This window comes from Oryctolagus cuniculus, chromosome 12 (assembly GCF_964237555.1).
Source record: "Oryctolagus cuniculus chromosome 12, mOryCun1.1, whole genome shotgun sequence".
In the NCBI taxonomy this organism is placed as follows: domain Eukaryota; kingdom Metazoa; phylum Chordata; class Mammalia; order Lagomorpha; family Leporidae; genus Oryctolagus; species Oryctolagus cuniculus.
Window position 1 is genome coordinate 23,019,736 of NC_091443.1, and position 22,801 is coordinate 23,042,536.

A 22,801-nucleotide genomic window follows, 5' to 3' on the forward strand; every position below is an offset into this window, starting at 1 on the left:
CACTCTGAATTCTCTTCACAAGGACAGAGTTTTCTGCAGAAGTAACCTCATCTTGTTAATCCAGGTCATTAAAATTCTGTGCAGAGCAGAGACCCCTGAAGAAACTGTCTAACTGTTGCTCATGGCATAAATTAACATAGTGCTGGGACGCTGATTTCTGCCTCCCTAGGACAGTAAAATCCCAGCCAACTAGGGCAAGAGAGAGAGGATGAAGTTCCACTGGCACCTTTGCTTTGAAGTGGCCCCAAACCTTAAAGCCTGCATTTCATTTGGGAAAATCTTTTGCTAAAACCACTTCCCATATGCAACCCATCTGGAGGACTATAATCTCGTCTTGCCTACAGCAAACCGACAGTAATGATGCTTGCCTTTCATCTCCCATCCCTAAGCAATAGACAAACATTAATTAATGCCCCCAACACACCTGTGAGGTAGGGAAGTATTATTATCCCTGGCTCACAGATGAGGAAATCCAGACAGCAAGAGGTTAAATGGCTTGCCTTAGGCTATGGTGAGCTAACAGCAACGGTAGAACCTGCCACGCCCCCTCAGCCCTCTGTGAGGGCTTGAGCTCTGAGAAGCTCTGAGATCAGCCTCTGGGAGCAGAGCTGTTGTGGATGAGGTAGGCCACGGTCAACTTACTTATCTTCTGCACAGTGAGTTTGCACCCCCCTTCAGAACATAAATAATCTCTGGGCCCAAGATCTTAAAATGTAGAAACAGTAACAGAATGTGAAGGATTTCTGTCTCTCAGCTTCCTTCCCAGCGTATCTGATGGAAAATATGAGGGTGCTGCACCCAAGTTTCAGGCAGAATTAACTGAGCCCCTACTCCGTGCCTGGCACTGCAGTTTTACAATTGGTTCTCATCTTCTTTCCAGAGAACCAAGTGTGACTCCAGTAAAAGAAGCGTTGCAATTCTTGGGGCAAGAGGAAATTGCTGTAACCCAGGACAGCTTCGCTCTAGGCATGAGGGTCGTAACAATGACCCAGAGATTCCCAAAGGTGACCAGTCATGGGACCACTGGAGCCGAGGGCAGCCTTCCTGCTCAAGTCAGAAAATCTTGCAGCACACCCAACTTTTAAATAGCCTATCATCACATACAATTCTAACTCTATGAGTAATAAGCAGGAATTATTATTCCTCATTAGTTGAATTTTTCTGGTCCAGATTTTACTTTAACATTTTGTATTCAACATTTGTAACCACTCTCAGAGCAAAGTGTCAGGATTTTTGCCTTTTTTCACAAATAAAGAAATAGGACTCAATGTATTCACTAACTTACTAGCTAATGGCAGAGGCAGCATATAAAGCCAGGTTTTTCTGTACAGTCTACACTATTCTATTACTTCTTTTCTAAGGATAATTGAGGAGTCTGGACTCACTATCTCCCTCTCCCTCTCTCTTTTGTTATCTCTTTCCTCTCCTAACACCTTCTATAAAGGCTATGGACTAGTGGCCAGTGTCTCTATCATGAGCACGAACCTAGCTGCCAGCAGGGTCACCTAGGGACATCTGTGGGGTGCGACATAGCCACACTGGGAATCAGCAGGCCGTGGCTGACCAAACCCCTGGGGAGGAAACACTTTTTGCTTCTGTTACATAAATGACTCCTCTTTCAAGTAGAGCTTATTCCAAACACACTGTGACCATCTCTGTACTCTGGGCCTGTTAGGTAGCTTCAGCCCCTGACCTCCAGCTTTTGTGTAGTACCTGTCATTTCTCGGTTCATCCTTGCAACAGGTAGGTTGCAAGGATCAGATCAACCAAGTCAAACCGACCGTCTGTGGACGGGATGTACTGGTTAACTCAGTGAAAAGAGCAGCGGTAATGCAGGCTTTGGGTACGGTTTGATCAGGGCCCCGGCGCTGCGTCTCTTAGATTTATGCTCCTTTGTATGTCAGATTGCTTCTTAAGTGGACTGCTCTCCTGATGAAAGGTGTTTGTCAGTAGCAATTTACGTCCCAGCATCTTTGTTTATATCCAGGATGTGGTGAAGGGGGGTACTGGAAAGGAGAAGGTGTGTGTGTGTGTGCGTGCAAGTGTGTGTGTGTGTGTGAGAGAGAAAGAGAGAGAGAGGGGGAAGGAGAGAGAGAGAGATGGGGGTGGGGTGAGGCCTGTCAGTGACTTTGAGAATGATGGGCTTTGTGCTAAGTAGCCCAGCTGAATCAGTCTGCAGGCTAGGGAAAGGATAGGGACACTGAGTGACTTCGATGGGGGTCACACGATCCTATCTCTGTGCCAAAGAAAATGGGTTATTGGATTCTCTCACATCAACCCAGGTTTTACAGTATAGTTGTAATCCAGTGGGTGGGAGGGGATTTTCCCAAAGGAAAAGCTGGGGACTATCAAGAAGGAGAAAAAAGAGGGAGGAATGCTGAGCGGGCCACCAATGACCGTCCTTTGCAGTCCACTCCTTTAGCTGCCCAACGTCCATACACATTCACTCTCTCATACATTTTGAAATTACCGACACCTGTGTAAAATGCACACGCTTACTGGGCTTGCACTTTCTATGTCCAGCTCCAAGGCTAGGAACTGTGCTCACTATTCAGGCTACTTTGCATTAACTCTTCATGGCCCGGTGACATACGGCTAAGTTGTCAGGTACGCTCCATCAATACAATTGCGTGCACATTAGTAGAAAGAGAACAAGGCAGATGCATTAAAATAAAAATCCTAGGCCGGCGCCGTGGCTCAATAGGCTAATCCTCCACCTTGCGGTGCTGGCACACGGGGTTCTAGTCCCAGTCGGGGCGCCGGATTCCGTCCCGGTTGCCCCTCCTCCAGGCCAGCTCTCTGCTGTGGCCAGGGAGTGCAGTGGAGGATGGCCCAAGTGCTTGGGCCCTGCACCCCATGGGAGACCAGGAGAAGCACCTGGCTCCTGCCTTCGGATAGGCGCGGTGCGCCGGCTGTGGTGCGCCGGCCGCAGCGTGCCGACCGCGGAGGCCATTGGAGGGTGAACCAACGGCAAAAGGAAGACCTTTCTCTCTGTCTCTCTCTCTCTCTCACTGTCCACTCTGCCTGTCGAAAAAAAATCTTAGTAGGAAAATAGGAGAAGGGAAATAACACATGAGCCTCAAGCCAGTATCATACTGATCAATAGAAATGTCAAGGATATGTGTATTACATATTACATAACATGTATTTAATAAGCATAATAATATTATATGCCTGTGTCTCTGTCCTGGCAATGGAATGAGTTTCTTGGTCAGACAATTAGCAGATTTGTCTTCTCTTCCTGGTGGAAAATGATTAACATAAGTGTTTGGAAAGCCGGGGGACCCAGACTTCACTAATATTAACCAATCACAATCTACTTCTGGGACTGAAGTGAAGCCGATCTTGCCCAAATGTCAAGGCTGCTACACAAGACACAGTAGAGAGGAATAGCGCCCTAAAGGAAGACATCTTGATTTTGGTAGCATGAGAGTGAGTGGATGCTGGTAGAGATCGCTAGCTGTCTAGCTTCAGATTGATTCTTGCCTTTTTCTTTAGGAAGGGAATGCCAGATTTTGCATGGCAAACATTCGCCAGGGTTAAAGACCCCACTGTCCAGCCCATCTTAGATAAGCGAGGATGTGCATCCAAATTCTGGCTACTGAGACCTAAGCAACACTGTTACATGACAGATTCCAGGAAGTTCACTTTAAAGATAATTGATATGTACCCCTTGCCACTTTTCCCTTTTTTTCATTTTTCTTTCTGGAACATGGTTTTGATGGCCAGCACTCTAGCCATCATCCTGGGCCATGAGGATAAGGCCTCTTAGGGATGGTAGAGAAGTCAGTTGCATAGGAACTAACTCCCTAACTTCATGGGGTCACTAAACCATCCATGAATTTCCCAATTCAAGACTTCACTTACATGAGAGAGAAATACAAGGGCACTTCCAAAAGCTTGTGGAAAAAGGAATTAAAAGATAAGTTTATTTGTTGCAAACAATTTTGAATCTGTGCACAGTGTTTTTCATAACATGCGTTTTCTGTGAACTTTGTAAACCCTTGTAAGCATTTACTTTATCGAAGCCACTGTTTGACAGAGGTATGTGTGTTCATCTGACTGATTCATCTACTGATTTTTAAAAAATTTATTTGAGAGACAGAGAAACAGAGACAGACACAGAGACAGCTCCCTTCTGCTGGTTCATTTCCCAAAGGCCTGCAACAGCCTGGGCTGTGCCCAGCCAAAGCCAGGAGCCTGGAACTCAATTCAGATCTCCCATATGAATGACATGAACCCAATTACTTGAGCCGTCACCACTGCTTCCCAAGGGCTACATGAGCAGGAAGCTGGAGTCACGAGCCAAAGTAGGGAATCAAACTCAGGTATTCCAATGTGTGACACAGACATCCTAGTCATGTTTTAACTGCAAGGCCAAACATCTGCCCCACTAGGGTAGATTTGATTAATGTTAACCTAGTAATAGGCAAGTAAGTTGGTGTTTTGTTTTGTTTTGTTTTGTTTTTTGTTTTTTCATTTAGCCAGCATTATTTGGGATCTTCCTGTGCTAGGTTCCTTGATCTTCAGTTCCTTTTACTCATTCTGTGACCAAACTGACCCCATCCTGCTCTGACCTTTTGTGCTGATTCTTCTCCATAGCTCTTGGGCTCAGTTGAGAGTCCTGCCTCCATTTCCCACCAACTTTCCAAAGCCCATTGTGACACCAACTTGTCTTCCGGACAGGTTTTTTCTTACCCTACTTACAAAGATGGGTTCAGATTTTTGCATGACCTTACCTAGTTAAACTGGCTTTTTTTTTTTTTAATCTTCCAGGACAGAATGAATTATTACATAGCCTTAGTACTTAATTATGCACTTGACCTAGTTTTTCTTCCAAACAGCTAATTCCCCTTTTCCCCTACAGCTTTGACTTTGTCCCGTGACATGATTTTCTAACCAAGCATCCCCCAACACTTCCTACCTCAACAGAAATCTGATTTCAATTATACTATAATAATAGTTCACATATATTTTTTGTAATTTTGTGAATCTATGTCAGAAACTATGAGTGCTTTGGAAAAAGAGTATGTGTAAATAAGCACTTTAAGGCTTTTTAATTAAATGAAGAACAATGAATTTTTCTCAGTAATTTTGAAACAATTTATGATAAACATTAAGTTGCTTATTGAATGCTTACTAAATTGCAGGGACAATACCAGCCACATTAAAGTACATTGTTACATTTAAATCACACAATGGAGGAGCTATTTTATGTATATTTTATAGATGAGTAAACCAAGGCACAAGAAGTTAAATAATTGCCAGAGATCACACAGGAAATAGGTGTTGCGGTCAGGATTTCTCTGGATGACACTACAACTCTGAGCCCACAAAGGGAACAGAAATTTTCCAGGTGGTAGTGCCTTCAGTGTGGAAGATAGCCTTCCCTCAGCGGCACAAACAGTCCTTGGTTTGGGTGGGAAAAGATAAGCACAAGAAGAAAAGATCAATTCAGGACTTGATTTCTTGGCCTTTGGAAATAGAGCCACTCACCCATTTCCTTTATTATCTATCAAACATTCATTTCTGTGAATCAGGGAGAATCAAGGAGACCTCTCCATGGAATAGTTCATAAGCCAGAAAATCCACTTGCTCATAAAGTTATTACTGCATCCAACTCAATGCATTATAGATAGGCGTGTTCTTCAGAAAGTTTGTGGACAAATAGAAAGAAAAGTTTATTTTGAAGCAAAATATGTTGAAGCCCATAATACTTTTTACAAAGTAGGCATTTTCATGAACTTTTTGAAGACACTTATTTGTATGGCTTTCAAAATTATTGCACCAAAACTTTTATCTTTTAATAACTGATTAATAATTAATTTTCCATAAGTATTTTGAAGTACCTTCAGTGCGTATTTGGGAAGGATCTTCAAAAAATTTGTGGAAAACACATATTATCTTTCTACTCCAGTTTTCCACAAACATTTTAAAGTGCCTTTACATCTAGTAAATGTGACCCTTCAGTGAGGATCTTGGGTTTCTGGTTTTTTTTTTTTTTTTTTTTTTTCTGTTTTGTTGTTGTTGTTTTGAATCCTTGCATTCTTTTCTAAATCTGAAAGTAGTGTTTAAAGGCAGGATCCCTGCTACGCACACAGTAGCCAAAATACCTGGTTCTGCCCCATCAACTCTTGCAAATCTGATTGCAGTGCAAAGTTAGAAAATAAGCAGGGTCCAACCTGCTATTAGCAGCCCCGGCTCAGAGGGATGTGGCTGGAGCACATGACAGTCAAGCTACCAGCAAAGGGTGCTTGTTTTAAGTCATTTCCAGGTTTACAGTTGAATGCAAAGAGACCAGAACAAACAGGCATGTTCGCACTGTGGCACCTGGCTCAGAGCCTGCTCACCTCAAAGAGCACCTGAGATACAGGTCAGAAGCCTTGTAATTCACCATGAGCACAGAAACCAACCTGGATCTCAGTGCAACAGTTAAGACCACAATAGCACACAGCCAAGGTCAATCTTGGGGGAGACGGAGGAGGAGCAAAGTCTGCTACACATCCCCCTTGGCTCTGAGGCTGTTACCAGAAGAGACGTATGTGGATTTCGACCGTCCATGTTTTAACATCCTAAAATATTCCGGTGATACACAGAAGGTAATGGTGCAAGTATTTGGCCTCTTATTGTGGGGATACAGGGACAGATTTTAACACCCTCAGTCTTCACTGTGGCTTTCTAAGAGGCGTCTGCAGTTAACGGTAACTTCACTAATCTCTTGATCACTTTCAGAATTCAGTTTCTTTGCATAAAGTAAAACTCACATCAAGGTGAACTGTGGATGAATGATTTGAGTATGAGTCAAATTCTCAGAACAAAGCTACCCTATTCAATTCAGTAGCCACAGTGTGTTACGACTTACGTTTAAATTCAGTAAAATGAAATATATTTGAAAATTCGGTCCCTTGGTCACAAAAGCAACATGCCAAGCGTCCAGTGACCATGCGTGTCTAGTGGCTTCCACAGAAATAACAGACATAAACAATTCCACAATCAGAGTGTTCTGTTGAACTGTGCTGATCTGTAGTCCAGAACATAGGAACAAGAGATTTTCCGGGAAGAGATTAAAGCCATGCGTTACAGAGGTTAACTACGAAAAACGCCACCAAACTGTCTGAGTGAACTTGAAGTAGACAGTTCCTGTAGTCGCCGTGATCCATGAGCTCCTTATTCAATTCAGCTTCCTGCTAGCTGCATGTAGCTAGAATTAAACTCAACTGTAGCTGATAAAAACACAAGTGAACATGGAAGTAAACACACAAAGCTTTCTCCTGTGTCAAAGTTCCAGTGACCAGAAGATACAGTCATCTTATTAATTCATCATGGACCTGGGTTCCTGCCCACTTCCTTCTAAGTCACCCCTAGGAATCGACCTGGGTGCCTGGAGGAAGACAGTGTCTAGCGCTCCAGTCTTTGTATCTGTTTGTCAGTCAGCTGGGAGGAGAAGGGAACCCTCGGTGTGGGCCCTGCTTGTGTCATGCTGTCCAAAATGTGAAGACGTGGCTACTCCTAGCTGCAAGAGAGGAGGGCGAGAGTTCTCATGGCCATGAAATTAGGGGTTTTTTTTACTGCAGAATTAAGAGAAAATGGCTCAGGCAAAATCACCAGAACCTCTGCCACACGAACAGTGTCAAAAAAATGATAAAAGTGAGAAATAAAAAGATTAAGGAGAATTAATTTTCTTCGGTGCAAACAAGACTGGTAAAAAGTGTAAAAGTTTTGATGATTGAATAACAGAAAATCTCATCAATTTTTATCTTTTTCAATGATTTGTGTATTTTCTTTTTTTTTTTTTTTTTTTTATTTATTTATTTTTTAAATCTTTCTTTTTTTTTTTTTTATTTTTTTTTAACTTTTATTTAATGAATATACGTTTCCAAAGTACGAATAATGGATTACTATGGCTTCCCCCCCATACCGTCCCTCCCACCCACAACCCTCCCCTTTCCCACTCCCTCTCCCCTTCCATTCACATCAAGATTCATTTTCGATTATCTTAATATACAGAAGATCAGCTTAGTATACATTAAGTAAGGATTTCAACAGTTTGCTCCCACACAGAAACATAAAGTGAAAAATAATAGATGATTTTTTTTAATGATGATGAAATCAGATCAGACCTATTGTCATGTTTAATCCCAGTGAGAGTCAAGTTGGGAGTTGATAGTTTCTATTCTTTTTTTTTTTTTTTTTTTTTTTTTTTTTTTTTTTTTACAGAGGATCAGTTTAGTATGCATTAAGTAAAGATTTCAACAGTTTGCACCCCCATAGAAACACAAAGTGAAATATATTATTTGAGTACTCGTTATAGCATTAAATCTCAATGCACAGCACATTAATGACAGAGATCCTACATGAGGAGTAAGTGCACAGTGACTCCTGTTGTTGACTTTACCAATTGACACTCCTGTCTATGGCATCAGTAATCTCCCTATGCTCCAGTCATGAGTTTCCAAGGCTATGGAAGCCCCTTGAGTTCTCCGACTCTTATCTTGTTTAGACAAGGTCATAGTCAAAGTGGAGGTTCTCTCCTCCCTTCAGAGAAAGGTACCTCCTTCTTTGAAGACCTGTTCTTTTCACTGAGATCTCACTCACAGAGATCTTTTGCCAGAGTGTCTTGGCTTTCCATGCCTGAAATACTCTCATGGGCTTTTCAGCCAGATCTGAATGCCTTTAGGGCTGATTCTGAGGCCAGAGTGCTATTTAGGGCATCTGCCATTCTATGAGTCTGCTGAGTATCTCACTTCCCATGTTGGATCACTCTCCCCTTTATTTATTCTATCGGTTAGTGTTAGCAGGTACTAGACTTGCTTATGTGCTCCCTTTGACTCTTAGTCCTTTCATTATGATCAATTGCGAACTGAAATTGATCACTTGGACTAGTGAGATGGCATTGGTACATGCCACCTTGATGGGATTAAATTGGAGTCCCCTGGTATGTTTCTAACTCTACCATTTGGGGCAAGTCAGCTTGAGCATGTCCCAAATTATATATCTCTTCCCTCTCTTCTTCCTACTCTTATGTTTAACAGGGATCACATTTCAGTTAAATTTCAACACTTAAGAATAACTGTGTATTAATTACAGAATTAAATCAGTCATATTAAGTAGAACAGACAAAAAAACTACTAAGAGGGATAATGTATTAAGTTGTTCATTAACAGTCAGGACTATGCTGATCACGTCACCGTTTCCCATAGTGTCCCTTTCACTTCAACAAGTTTCCTTTTTGGTGTTCAGTCAGTTGTCACCGATCAGGGAGAACATATGGTATTTGTCCCTTTGGGACTGGCTTATTTCACTCAGCATGATGTGTTCCAGATTCCTCCATTTTGTTGCAAATGACTGGATTTCGTTGTTTCTTACTGCAGTATAGTATTCTAAAGAGTACATATCCCATAATTTCTTTATCCAGTCTACCGTTGATGGGCATTTAGGTTGGTTCCAGGTCTTAGCTATTGTGAATTGAGCTGCAATAAACATTAGGCTGCAGACCGCTTTTTTGTTTGCCAATTTAAATTCCTTTGGGTAAATTCCAAGGAGTGGGATGGCTGGGTCGAACGGTAGGGTTATCTTCAGGTTTCTGAGGAATCTCCAGACTGATTTCCATAGTGGCTTGACCAGTTTGCATTCCCACCAACAGTGGGTTAGTGTCCCTTTTTCCCCACATCCTCGCCAGCATCTGTTGTTGGTAGATTTCTGAATGTGAGCCATTCTAACCGGGGTGAGGTGGAACCTCATTGTGGTTTTGATTTGCATTTCTCTGATTGCTAATGACCTTGAACATTTTTTCATGTGCCTGTTGGCCATTTGGATTTCCTCTTTTGAAAAATGTCTATTGAGGTCCTTGGCCCATCTCTTAAGTGGGTTGTTGGTTTTGTTTTTGTGGAGTTTCTTGATCTCTTTGTAGATTCTGGTTATTAACCCTTTATCTGTTGCATAGTTTGCAAATATTTTTTCCCATTCTGTCGGTTGTCTCTTCACTCTCCTGACTGTTTCTTTTGCAGTACAGAAACTTCTCAATTTCATGCAATCCCAATAGTTAATTTTGGCTTTGACTGCCTGTGCCTCCCGGGTCTTTTCCAGAAACTCTTTGCCTGTGCCAATATCTTGAAGGGTTTCTCCAATGTTCTCTAGTAACTTGATGGTGTCAGGTCGTAGATTTAGGTCTTTAATCCATGTTGAGTGGATTTTTGTGTAAGGTGTAAGGTAGGGGTCTTGCTTCATGATTCTGCATGTGGAAATCCAATTTTCCCAGCACCATTTATTGAATAGACTGTCCTTGCTCAAGGAATTAGTTTTAGATCCTTGATCAAATATAAGTTGGCTGTAGATGTTTGGGTTGATTTCTGGTATTTCAATTCTGTTCCATTGGTCTATCCTTCTGTTTCTGTACCAGTACCATGCTGTTTTGATTACAACTGCCCTGTAGTATGTCCTGAAATCTGGTATTGTGATGCCTCCGGCTTTGTTTTTGTTGTACAAGATTGCTTTAGCTATTCGAGGTCTCTTGTGCCTCCATATAAATTTCAGCACCAATTTTTCCAGATCTGAGAAGAAGGTCTTCGGTATCTTGATTGGTATTGCATTGAATCTATAAATTGCTTTTGGGAGAATGGACATTTTGATGATATTGATTCTTCCAATCCATGAGCATGGAAGATTTTTCCATTTCTTGGTATCCTCTTCTATTTCTTTCTTTAAGGTTTTGTAATTTTCATCGTAGAGATCTTTAACGTCCTTGGTTAAGTTTATTCCAAGGTATTTGATTGTTTTTGTAGCTATTGTGAATGGGATTGATCTTAGAATTTCTTCCTCAGCCATGGCATTGTCTGTGTATACAAAGGCTGTTGATTTTTGTGCATTGATTTTATACCCTGCTACTTTGCCAAACTCTTCTATGAGTTCCAATAGTCTCTTGGTAGAGTTCTTTGGGTCCCCTAAATAAAGAATCATGTCATCTGCAAAGAGGGATAGTTTGAGTTCTTCCTTCCCAATTTGTATCCCTTTAATTTCTTTTTCTTGCCTAATAGCTCTGGCTAGAACCTCCAGAACTATATTGAATAGCAGTGGTGAGAGTGGACATCCCTGTCTGGTCCCAGATCTCAGTGGAAATGCTTCCAACTTTTCCCCATTCAATAGGATGTTGGCTGTGGGTTTTTCATAGATTGCTTTGATTGTATTGAGGAATGTTCCTTCCAAACCCAGTTTGCTTAGAGTTTTCATCATGAAAGGGTGTTGTATTTTATCAAATGCTTTCTCGGCATCTATTGAGAGAATCATATGGTTTTTCTTCTGCAGTCTGTTAATGTGGTGTATCACATTGATTGTCTTGCGCACATTAAACCATCCCTGCATACCAGGGATAAATCCCACTTGGTCTGGGTGGATGATCTTTCTGATGTGTTGTTGCATTCTATTGGCGAGAATTTTATTGAGGATTTTTGCATCTATGTTCATCAGGGATATTGGTCTGTAATTCTCTTTCAGTGCTGCATCTTTTCCCGGCTTAGGAATTAAGGTGATGCTGGCTTCATAGAAAGAATTTGGGAGGATTCCCTCTTCTTCAATTGTTCTGAATAGTTTGAGAAGAATTGGAGTTAGTTCTTCTTTAAATGTCTGGTAGAATTCAGCAGTGAATCCATCTGGTCCTGGGCTTTTCTTTGTTGGGAGGGCCTTTATTACTGTTTCAATTTCTGTCTCAGTTATGGGTCTGTTTAGGTTTTCGATGTCTTCCTGGTTCAATTTAGGTAGGTTGCATGTGTCCAGGAATCTATCCATTTCTGATAGGTTTCCCTGTTTGCTGGCATACAAGTCCTTGTAGTAATTTCTGATGATTCTTTTTATTTCTGTGGTGTCTGTTGTTACATTTCCTTTTTCATCTCTGATTTTATTGATTTGGGTCTTTTCTCTTCTTTTTTTAGTTAGTTGGGCCAATGGGGTGTCAATTTTGTTTATTTTTTCAAAAAACCAGCTCCTCGTTTGGCTGATTTTTTGTAATGTTTTTCTTGATTCAATCCTGTTGATTTCTTCTCTGATTTTAATTATTTCTCTTCTCCTACTAGATTTGGGTCTGGTTTGCTGTAGGTTTTCTAGATCCTTGAGGTGAATAGAAAGCTCATCTATTTGGTGCCTTTCCAATTTCTTGATGTAGGCACCTATTGATATAAACTTTCCTCTTAACACTGCTTTTGCTGCGTCCCATAAGTTTTGGTATGTTGTGCTGTTATCCTCATTTACTTCCAGAAAGTTTTTGATTTCTCTTTTGATTTCTTCTATGACCCATTGTTCATTCAGGAGCATGTTGTTCAATCTCCATGTGTTTGCGTATGCTCTAGGGATTCCTGAGTTGTTCATTTCCAACTTCATTCCTTTATGGTCTGAGAAGCTGCATGGTATGATTCTAATTCTTTTGAATTTGCTGAGACTTGCTTTATGGCCTAGTATGTGGTCAATCCTAGAGAAGGTTCCATGTACTGCTGAGAAGAATGTATAATCTTTAGCTGTAGGATTGAAAGTTCTGTATATATCTGTTAGATCCATTTGGGCTATAGTGTCGTTTAAATCTACTGTATCCTTGTTGATCTTCTGTCCTATTGATCTGTCTATTTCTGAGAGTGGAGTATTGAAGTCCCCCAGTACTATTGTATTGGGGTCTAAGTCTCCCTTTAAGTCCGTTAACAAATCTTTTAGATAAACCGGTGCCCTGTAGTTAGGTGCATATACATTGATAATTGTTATATCTTCCTGTTGAATTGATCCCTTAATCATTATGTAGTGTCCCTCTTTGTCTCTCTTAATGGTTTTTGTGGTAAAGTTTATGGTGTCTGATATTAAGATGGCTACGCCTGCTCTTTTTTCATTTCTGTTGGCATGGTATATCTTTTTCCAGCCTTTCACTTTCAGTCTGTATGGATCTTTGTTGGAAAGATGTGTTTCTTGTAAGCAGCAAATAGATGGGTTTTGTTTTTTAACCCAATCAGCCAAACGGTGTCTTTTAACTGGACAGTTCAGGCCATTCACGTTCAATGTGACTAATGATAAGTGGTAACTTTGCCCTGCCATTTGCCAAAGATAAGTTCTAATATATGCTTTGAATTCCCTGTGATCTTTAGCTGTGAGCTTTCCTTCCTTGGTTTCCTTCCTTTACCTTCTTTCATATTGATGACCGTGTTTCTTTGTTTCTGTGTGTAACACATCTTTAAGCATCTTTTGCAGGGCTGGACGAGTGGCAACAAATTCTTTCAATTTCTGTTTGTTATGAAAAGTCTTTATTTCACCTTCATTCACAAATGAGAGCTTGGCAGGATATAATATTCTGGGCTGGCAGTTGTTCTCTCTTAGTACCTGGGCTATATCTCGCCATTCCCTCCTAGCTTGTAGAGTTTCTGATGAGAAGTCAGCTGTGAGTCTGATTGGAGATCCTCTGAGAGTAATCTGACGTTTCTCTCTTGCACATTTTAGGATCTTTTCTTTATGTTTCACTGTGGAGAGTTTAATTACAACGTGCCGTGGTGAGGGTCTCTTTTGGTCGTGTTTATTAGGGGTTCTGTGAGCTTCCTGTACTAGGATTTCTCTGTCCTTCTCCAAACCTGGGAAATTTTCTGCTAATATCTCACTAAAAAGGCCTTCTAATCCTTTCTCCTTCTCCATGCCTTCAGGAACTCCTAGAACCCGAATGTTGGGTTTTTTAATGGTATCCTGAAGATTCCCGACAATATGTTTTAGATTCCTAATTTCCTCTTCTTTTCTTTGGTCTGACTGTATCCTTTCCTGTTCTCTGTCTTCTAAGTCCGATATTCTCTCTTCTGCTTCTCCCATTCTGTTTGTAAGGCTCTCTATTGTGTTTTTCATTTGATCTATTGAATTCTTCACTTCAGTCACTATCCCAGTTTCCTGTTGTACTAGTTGTTTCGTTTCATTTTGATTCCTCCTTAATATTTCATTTTCACGAGAGAGATTTTCTATCTTGTCCATTAAGGATTTCTGTAGTTCAAGAATTTGTTTTTGAGAACTTCTTAATGTTCTTATCAATTTTTTGAGATCTGCTTCTTGCATTTCTTCTATGTCATCATCCTCATAATCTTGAATTGGGGTGTCTTTTTCATTTGAGGGCTTCATGGTGACTTCCTTGTTTTTATTACCTTGGTTTTTGCGTTTGTTATTTGTCATATTGGAGATATTTGGTTTCTTCACTGTGGTGCTTTTTCTTGTTATACTACGACTCTAGATTAAGTGGACTATCTGTTTTTGAGGGAGCCTTAGGGCTTGAGATGGGTGTGGCCTGAGAGCTCTGTTTGGTGTGCCTAAGGTGACACTCCCAGGTTAGGCGTGGTAAACCTCTCTCTCTCTCTCTCTTTTTTTTTTTTTTGATTCAACAGGGAAGTTATTCTGCACAGCTGAACAAAGTTGGAGGTAGTTAGCAGGCGAATGATATACCCACAGGAGCCAGAGATCAGAAGCCCTTTCCCAAGGACCACACAGGGAATCTGTTCGGCCCTTAGAGTGGGCTCAAATTCTCCTTCAGTCTCCCACTGGGTTGCCAAAGTTACGGAATTGTAGCGTCTCTGGAGAGTGCTCACGTGAATTCCGTGAGTTCTCTCCCCCACCGTCTCTTTTTTCACAGTCTCAGTTCAGTAGCACCATAAATTTACTAAGTCCTAATCTCCTGTTAATTCGCCCCACCCAGAGTCAGGTTTTTCTGCTAGGCTCAGGGCCGGTGCAGACCTGAGGTCGCTCTGCTTATGACGTATGTCCAAGATGGCGCCTGCTCTTTGTCTTGCTCGCCCTTGAGAGGTGAGCGGAGAGAGAGAAACCCGTGTCCATACCAGTCACCTTTTTTTTTTCCCCCTCTCTCTCTTCCAGTTAGCTTGGTGAAGTCCCCCCGCCCCGGGGGTCGTTCCCTCTAGTCTCCTCTCTCCGCTTGCCTGCCGGTGTCTCGGGTTATTGAGGTTCGGCTCACCTCGCGTTCCAGCGCTGGTGTGTTGAGTCTGCCGCTGATGTCCCGAACTGTGGGCTCCCACGCTCTCCACGCAGGTCTGCTCCCCTTCCAGCGCCGATGTGTGGACTCGGAGCCCTGGACTTCCCAAGTCTCCCTGCTGTTGCACTCCCCTTCGAGCACTTGCGGGCAGACCCTGCAGCTTGCGCAGCTCAGTCCCGCTGCTCGGCTTCCGCGGCTCAGTCGATTTGTGTATTTTCTTGATGGCCACCAAAGTGCTATGATTTAAAGAAAGCCACTCCCTAAATGCTCCTCTGCATTGGGCAAAAATCTTTCGTTTAACTTTCTTCTCTGGCCTGAAATGCCATCAACTACAGATATGGCAGTTAACACATCTTTACAAAATGCAAATCTTGGGGCTGACGCTGTGGTGCAGTGGGTTAAAGCCCTGGCCTGAAGCACCAGCATCCCATATGGGTGCCGGTTCTAGTCCCGGCTGCTCCTCATCTGATCCAGCTCTCTGCTATGGCCTGGGATAGCAGTGGAGGATGGCCCAAGTCCTTGGGCCCCTGCCCCCACGTGGGAGACCTGGAAGAAGCTCCTGGCTCCTGGCTTCAGATCGGTGCAGCTCTGGCTGTTGTGGCCATCTGGGGAGTGAACCAGCGGATGGAAGACCTCTCTCTCTGTCTCTACCTCTCTCTGTAACTCTGTCTTTCAAATAAATAAAATAAATTAAAAAAATGCAAACCTTCCCAAGAGGTAGCAAAAATATCAATTTTCAATTTATTATAAAATTAAAATAAGACTCTCAATGTATTAACCAAATCCAATTTTTGATTTCCAAAGATAGAAGGAGGGACTGAACTGGAACTTGGTGGGGAAAGTGGTGAACCCAGGAGCTGTACAACTTTGGAATTGAGAAGACATGAGTAGGAAAGCATTCTGGGGTGTGTCATAGAGTGACTGAGCTCGAGAGCAGAGGCAGGTCATGGGCCACACGGAGAGAAGATCTGCAGAGGAGACGCGGGGAGGGAAGTGAGGGCTGATGAGGCATTGCAGAGAAATCCTAGCATCTTGGAATTTTCTCTAGCTTTGACCATGCCCATTACAATATTTAGGGGGGATTCTCAGCAAAGTAGGAAAGGATACAGCTTTTCTTCTCCTAAGAAATTTTTTTTTTATCTTTTATTTAATGAATATAAATTTCCAAAGTACGACTCATGTGTTACAATGGCTTCCCCTCCTTCTCCTAAGAAATTAAAAGGCATATACCAAGGGTCTTCAAAACGTTCATGGAAATATCTATTATATAGAAACTGCATGAGTTTCAAAAACGTTTTGCACTAAAATGAACATATTCTAATTCCATGTTCCATAAACTCCTTCAAATATGCAGTGTAAGAGTCATTTCAACCGGTGGCATTTTGTTTAAATAAAAGCAAAACAAATGATGATTGTCTGAACTGAAAAGTCTCCCACTTCCTATTTTGGAACTATGTTGCTTCATTTCACTTTTTGTTGTTCCTAAAGATTTTATTTATTTACTTATTTATTTATTATTTGAAAGGCAGAGGCAGAGAGAGAGAGGGAAAGACAGAGGAGAGGGAGAGACAGAGAGAGAGGGAGATCTGTTCACTGGCTCACTCCCCAAATGGCCTCAATAGCCAGGGTTGGGTCAGGCCAAAGCCAGGAACCTGGGACTCCATCCAGGTCTTCCACATGGTGTCCATTTGCTGCTGCTCTCCCAGGCACATTAGCAGGGAGCTTAATTGGAATGGGAGCAGCAGGGACTCCAGTTGGTTCTCCCGTGGATGCCAGCATCCATGTGGTGGCTTTAACCCATTGTGCCCCAAAGCTGGCCCCAGCTCATTCACTTTTTTTAAAAAAAGATTTATCTATTTGAAAGACAGAATTAAGAGAGAGGTAGAGAGAGAGTGAGTGAGGTCTTCCATCTGCTGGTTCACTCCCTAAATGGCCACAGCAGCCGTAGTTGAGCAGATCTGAAGTCAGGAACCAGGAGCTTCTTCCGGGTCTCCCACACAGGTGCAGGGGCCCAGTGTCTTCTACTGCCTTCCCAGGCCATCATAGCAGAGAGCTGGATGAGAAGAGGAGCAGCCTCATCATTCACTTATACTCCTTTTCTTCTTTTAGGATGTATTTATTTACTTGAAAGTCAGAGTTACAGAAAGGTAGAGGCAGAGAGAGAGAGAGAGAGAGGTCTTCCATCCACTAGTTCAGTCCCCAGATGGCTGCAATGGCTGGAGCTGGGCTGATCTGAAGCCAGGAGCCAGGAGCTTCTTCCAGGTCTCCCACGTGGGTGCAGGGGCCCAAGGCCTTGGGCCATCTTCCACTGCTATCCCAGGCCATAGCAGAGAGCTGGATTGGAAGTGGAGCAGCCAGGACTCAAACCGGCACTACAGGCAGCAACTTTACCCGCTACACCACAGCGGCAGCCACATTTCACTTTTTTTAAAGATTTATTTATTTAATTTCAAAGGCAGAGTTACAGAGAGAGAAAAAGAGAGAGATTGATCTTCCATCCGCTGGTTCACTCCCCAGATGGCCACAACAGCCGGAGCTGAGCCGATCCAAAGTCAGGAGCCAGGAGCATATTCTGGGTCTCCCACGCATGTGCAGAGGCCCAAGGACTTAAGCCATCCTCCACCGCTTTCCCAGGCCATAGCAGAGAACTGGATTGGAAGCGGAGCAGTCGGGACTCAAACCCATCTGGGATGCTGGCACTGCAGGCAGCGGCTAACGCCGACCCCCTCAATTCACTGTTACTCTAAATTGATCTGACCTGTTTTTCAAGATTGTACCTGACACCAACACTAGCAATGATGGCATCCAACAAGAACTTCGAAGAAGGCACCCTTCTAAGTGCTTTGCATCTTTGATTTCATTCCATCTTGACAACATGTATATGAGGTAGACATTGCTGTACCCCTTTTACAGAATAGCCAAGTGGGGCCAGAAAGGTTAAGTGTCTGGCCTGACACAACACAAACAGCAGTGGCAGAGCCAGGCTCCTGATCTGTGCTGCCCAGCTCCAGATTCTGTGCTCTTAACTCCTAGCTAACAGCCTGCTTCCTGCAGTTCAATGGAAACAGAATGACTCGCACCTGGATCAAAAGCATCGCCCGAATAGGCTATTTCTCAAGCAGGTGTTCTCCATGGGACTGACATCGCTTCTGACTGCCTCGCATGTCCAGCAGGGATGTTCCCTCGCCTTCTCCTCAAGTCACTTCAGCATCTTTCCCCTGCTGTGCCTATTCGGACCGCCCACCACCACCACCGTCCTCCCACCGCCTCCCACAGCAGCCTAGGTGTTTTCTGTCAATGGTGTCACCTAGTGGTCAGAACGAGGAACTTGTTTATTTGACTTCTTTTCTGCACCCTCTTTTTTTCCTCTTCAAGAGAGTTGTGTTTATGTTTTTGTTTGTGTGTGTTTTTTTTTTTTTAAGATTTATTTCTTTATTTGGAAGTCAGAGTTACACAGAGAGGAGAGTCAGAGAGAGAGAGAGAGAGAGAGGTCCTCCATCCGCCAGTTCACTCCCCAATTGGCCTCAATGGCTGGAGCTGCGTCCACCTGAAGCCAGGAGCCAGGAGCCTCCCCCAGGTCTTCCATGCCGGCACAGGGGCCCAAGGACCTGGGCCATATTTACTGCTTTCCCAGGCCACAGCAGAGAGCCAGACCGGAAGTGGAGCAGCTGGGGCTGGAACCAATGTCCATATGAGATGCCGGCACTGCAGGTGGCAGCTTTACCCACTACGCCACAGCGCTGGCCCTGTTTTGTTGTTGTTGTTGTTGTTGTTGTTTTTGGCAAAATCTATTCTCTTCTTTTAAGTCGTCACTCGTGGGTCATTCAGTTCTCCTTCAACTTTTTCACTCATACGCACCTCATCCCCTCTCGCTCCCTTTCCTTACCCTCTTTCTCTCTGAAGGAAGATCTCTCCCCACCCCCATCATTTATTCTCTTAGCCAAAAAGTCGACCTAATCATGAAGGAGTGGTGGACTCTGGAGTCAGAGCTGGATTTGAATTCTTTGTCAATCACACTGATTTTGACCGAAAACTGCATAACTTCTCCAACTCAGTAAAATGGAGATGAATGCTTCATAGATTTGATATAGCAAAGAGCTTAATTAAAGTTGCTTCAGAAAAGCGCTGAGACCTATCTGCACATACCAATATTTGATGGGTATCATGACTAATGCACAAAATAATCCTGCTACAGTAGCAAAAAACTGGAAAGCACAACTTTTTAGGTTTGATTAAAAAATCAGTGTCTGCAGTACCTAAAACCTTCAAGTTAAGTTCCCATGAAAACCTTCACAAGCATCCATCTACTTGCTGATTCTTCTCTTTGGTATAAATATATGGTATTGCTTTATGGTGGATGAATCTGGTATTTATGGGATAGACTTGATATGTAAGCATCATTCACAGATACTATTTCTATGTAAAAGTATATTCTAAATTCCAGAGAACCATAGACTTGGAATTTCTTCTAGTTTGGTTATAAAAGTATGAAAAGCTTTGAAGTCAGTGAACCAGAGCAAGCATTTGGTATGCTGGTTCAGATGCTCCTGGTCCCTGGGTGCCAGTCCTAGCTCTACTTCTAATCCAACTTCCTGCTCATGCACACCCTGTGAGGCCGCAGAGGACGGCTCAAGTCCTTCAGTTCCTGCACGCCATGGGACTCAGAATGAGTTTTAGGCTCCTAGTTTTGCTTTGGCCCAGTCCTGGCTGTTGCAGGCATTTGAAGAGTGAACTAGAGGACTGAAGATCTCTCAGTCTCTTTCTGTCTGTCTCCTTCCCTCCCCTCCTTCCTTCCCCTCTCTCATTCATATAGATAATTAAAACAATAATTTTTTTTAAAGTTTAAGCTAAAGACTAAAGAGACTCAAAGATAAAGAGTATATTTTCCTTTTTGTCTAATGGAAGTCAAGACTTCTAAGTGAGTCTGCTGACAAAATAGTGGAATGTGTTTGCCAAAACACTGGAGAAAAATGTTAAAACTCACCTGCTCTAAAAAGCACTGATTATCTTTTCCAAGCACAGTTTATCATCTCAGTTACATGTATGACAAGTACAATAAATACATTAAAGAAAAAATTTATAAATCAAACTTCATCAAAAATAAAAACTCTGCTCAGCAAAGATGCTGTAAAGAAAGTGAAACACAAATCAAACACTGGTTAAAAAAAATTCCAAAACACAAATCTGATAAAGGGCTTCTATCCAAAATATAGGAAGAATTTCCAAATTTCAACAATAAAAAAAAGAATCCAGTTTTAAAATGAACAAGAGATTTAAGAAGATACACAAGTGCCAAATAAGTATATTCAAAGATGCTCAGCGAGCAGACATTTAACCTAGCAGGTAAGTTGCCCATATCCCACATCAGAGTGCTTAGGTTCAGTTCCCAGCTCTGGCTCCTAACTCCAGATTCCCACTAGTATGCACTCCGGAAGGCAGGAGTGATGACTCAAGTAGTTGGGTTGCTGCCACCTATGTGGGAAATATGGATGACATTCCTGGCTCCCGGCCTTGGCCCTAGCCCAATCTCTCTCTCTCTCTCTCTCTCTCTCTCTCTCTCTGTGTGTGTGTGCGCACGCGCACGTGCCTCTCAACCTCTCAATAAGAAAAACAAGCATGCTCAGCATCATTAGTAATTGGGTACATGCTAGTTAAAATCATGGTGAAATACCAGTACATATCTATTACTTTGGCACAAAACTTTGACAGTATCAAATGCTTACACAGATGCTGTGCAGTTAAAACTTGCATGCTTTGCTGTTAGAAATGAAAACTGGTTCAGCCACTTTGGAAAATGGCTTGAAAGTTTCTTAAAAATGAATATACACACCTGCCAAATGACCCAGCAACTCCCATCTAGGTACAAAATTAGCGGGAAAAACGTTCACACAAAAATCTCAATACAAATGTTCATAATGACTTTAGTCATAATCACCAAAATTATAAACAACCAATGTGTCTCTTAACTGGGGACTGGGTGGGTGGACAGAGGGATGGAGCTCAGGACACACTGCCACAAAATGCAGCTGTAGGAGGCCAGCATATATCACCCCCACATAGCCTCTTTAGCTTAGTGATTATTGTGAGAAACTGCAGACAGACACAGGATAACTCTGAAAAGTTGTCATTTTGTAAGAGAAATTACATTTGTAAAGGATCTTCATTTATAAGCTCTGTACCTGGCTGCCCCAGGAAGAAAGGGCTGACTAGTTCACTAGAGACCTAATCACCAAGGAAGGTATAGTCTTAAATCTACGTGACAAATCTTACCTTTGTTTTATTGTGTTTTCCGGGTCCATCTTTGCTTACCTGGGCCTTTTCCCACACTCTTCTTCTTCTTTTTTTAATTAATTTATTTATTTGAAAGTCAGAGTTACACAGAGAGAGGAGAGGCAGAGAGAGAGAGAAAGAGAGAGAGAGAGGTCTTCCATCCGATGGTTCACTCCCCAGATGGCCGCAATGGCTGGAGCTACGCCAATCCGGAGCCAGGAGCTTTCTCCGGGTCTCCCACGCAGGTGCAGGGGCCCAAGGCCTTGGGCCATCTTCTATTGCTTGCCCAGGCCACAGCAGAGAGCTGAATCAGAAGTGGAGCAGCCAGGACTCTAACCAGCGCTCATATGGGATGCTAGCTCTTCAGGCCAGGGCGTTAACCCACTGTGCCACAGCGTCCAACCAGCGCTCATATGGGATGCTAGCTCTTCAGGCCAGGGTGTTGACCCACTGTGCCACAGCGCCGACCCCTCACACACTCTTCTAACTTTGTTTCAGAGAATAAAGATATTCAAGCCTGGAGATTAAATCCTTTTTTTAGAAGCCACTGTTCTTCCTCTTCCTGTAAGCGGCCTTAGGTGACCTACTCACTGGACCCAGAAAACCCCACAAAATCATGTGCAAATCAAGAGGCTCGAATCTTCGCGTTCACTTTAAGAACACTCGAGAAACTGCCCAGGCCATCAAGGGTATGCATATCCGAAAAGCCACCAAATACCTGAAAGACGTCACATTAAAGAAGCAGTGTGTGCCATTCCGTCGGTACAATGGTGGAGTTGGTAGATGTGCCCAGGCCAAGCAGTGGGGTTGGACCCAGGGTCGTTGGCCCAAAAAAAGTGCCGAGTTTCTGCTGCACATGCTTAAAAATGCAGAGGGTACTGCTGAGCTGAAGGGTTTGGATGTAGATTCTCTGGTCATTGAGCACATCCAGGTGAACAAGGCCCCCAAGATGCGCCGCCGGACCTACAGAGCCCACGGCCGGATCAACGCGTACATGAGCTCCCCGTGCCACATTGAGAGGATCCTCACTGAGAAGGAGCAGATTGTTCCTAAGCCAGAAGAGGAGGTGGCACAGAAGAAAAAGATATCCCAGAAGAAACTAAAGAAGCAAAAACTTACGGCTCGGGAATAAACTCAGTATAAAATAAATACGAATTAAAAGAAAAAAAATCCTTTTTTAAAAAGATGTACTCTAGAGATTTATTCATTTCTCCAGATTTTCTGGCAAGTGTACCTGAGTTTCTCAAGATAATTAGCCCCAAAATAATTCTTATGCCGAAGAATCACATATTAGTGTAGCATATTCTGGTCTCCTCCACAAGGAATGGAATACTACACAGCAATAAAAGGACAATCTACTGGTACACAAAATATAGATGAACCTCGAACTCATCTAGCTGAATGGAAGAAACTGTACTCTGATTCCATTTATATGACATCATGGGAAAGGTGGACTAGGGGGACAGAAAACAGATCAGAGGTGGCCAGGAGCTGGGCCTGGGGACGAGTTGACTATAAAACACCAAGAAAGAACTTTTGGAGTTGGTAGAA

At 42.8% G+C, this 22,801-nt stretch overlaps 1 protein-coding gene across 1 annotated transcript; it reads left to right on the forward strand.

The window, feature by feature from the left end:
* Positions 1-21,839: 21,839 nt before the first annotated feature.
* LOC100355319 (large ribosomal subunit protein uL22-like) lies at positions 21,840-22,397 on the forward strand. Its single transcript, XM_070054850.1, has one exon. The coding sequence runs from the start codon at positions 21,867-21,869 to the stop codon at positions 22,380-22,382; it is 516 nt and encodes a 171-aa protein (XP_069910951.1). The 5' UTR covers positions 21,840-21,866; the 3' UTR covers positions 22,383-22,397.
* The last annotated feature ends 404 nt before the right edge of the window (positions 22,398-22,801 follow it).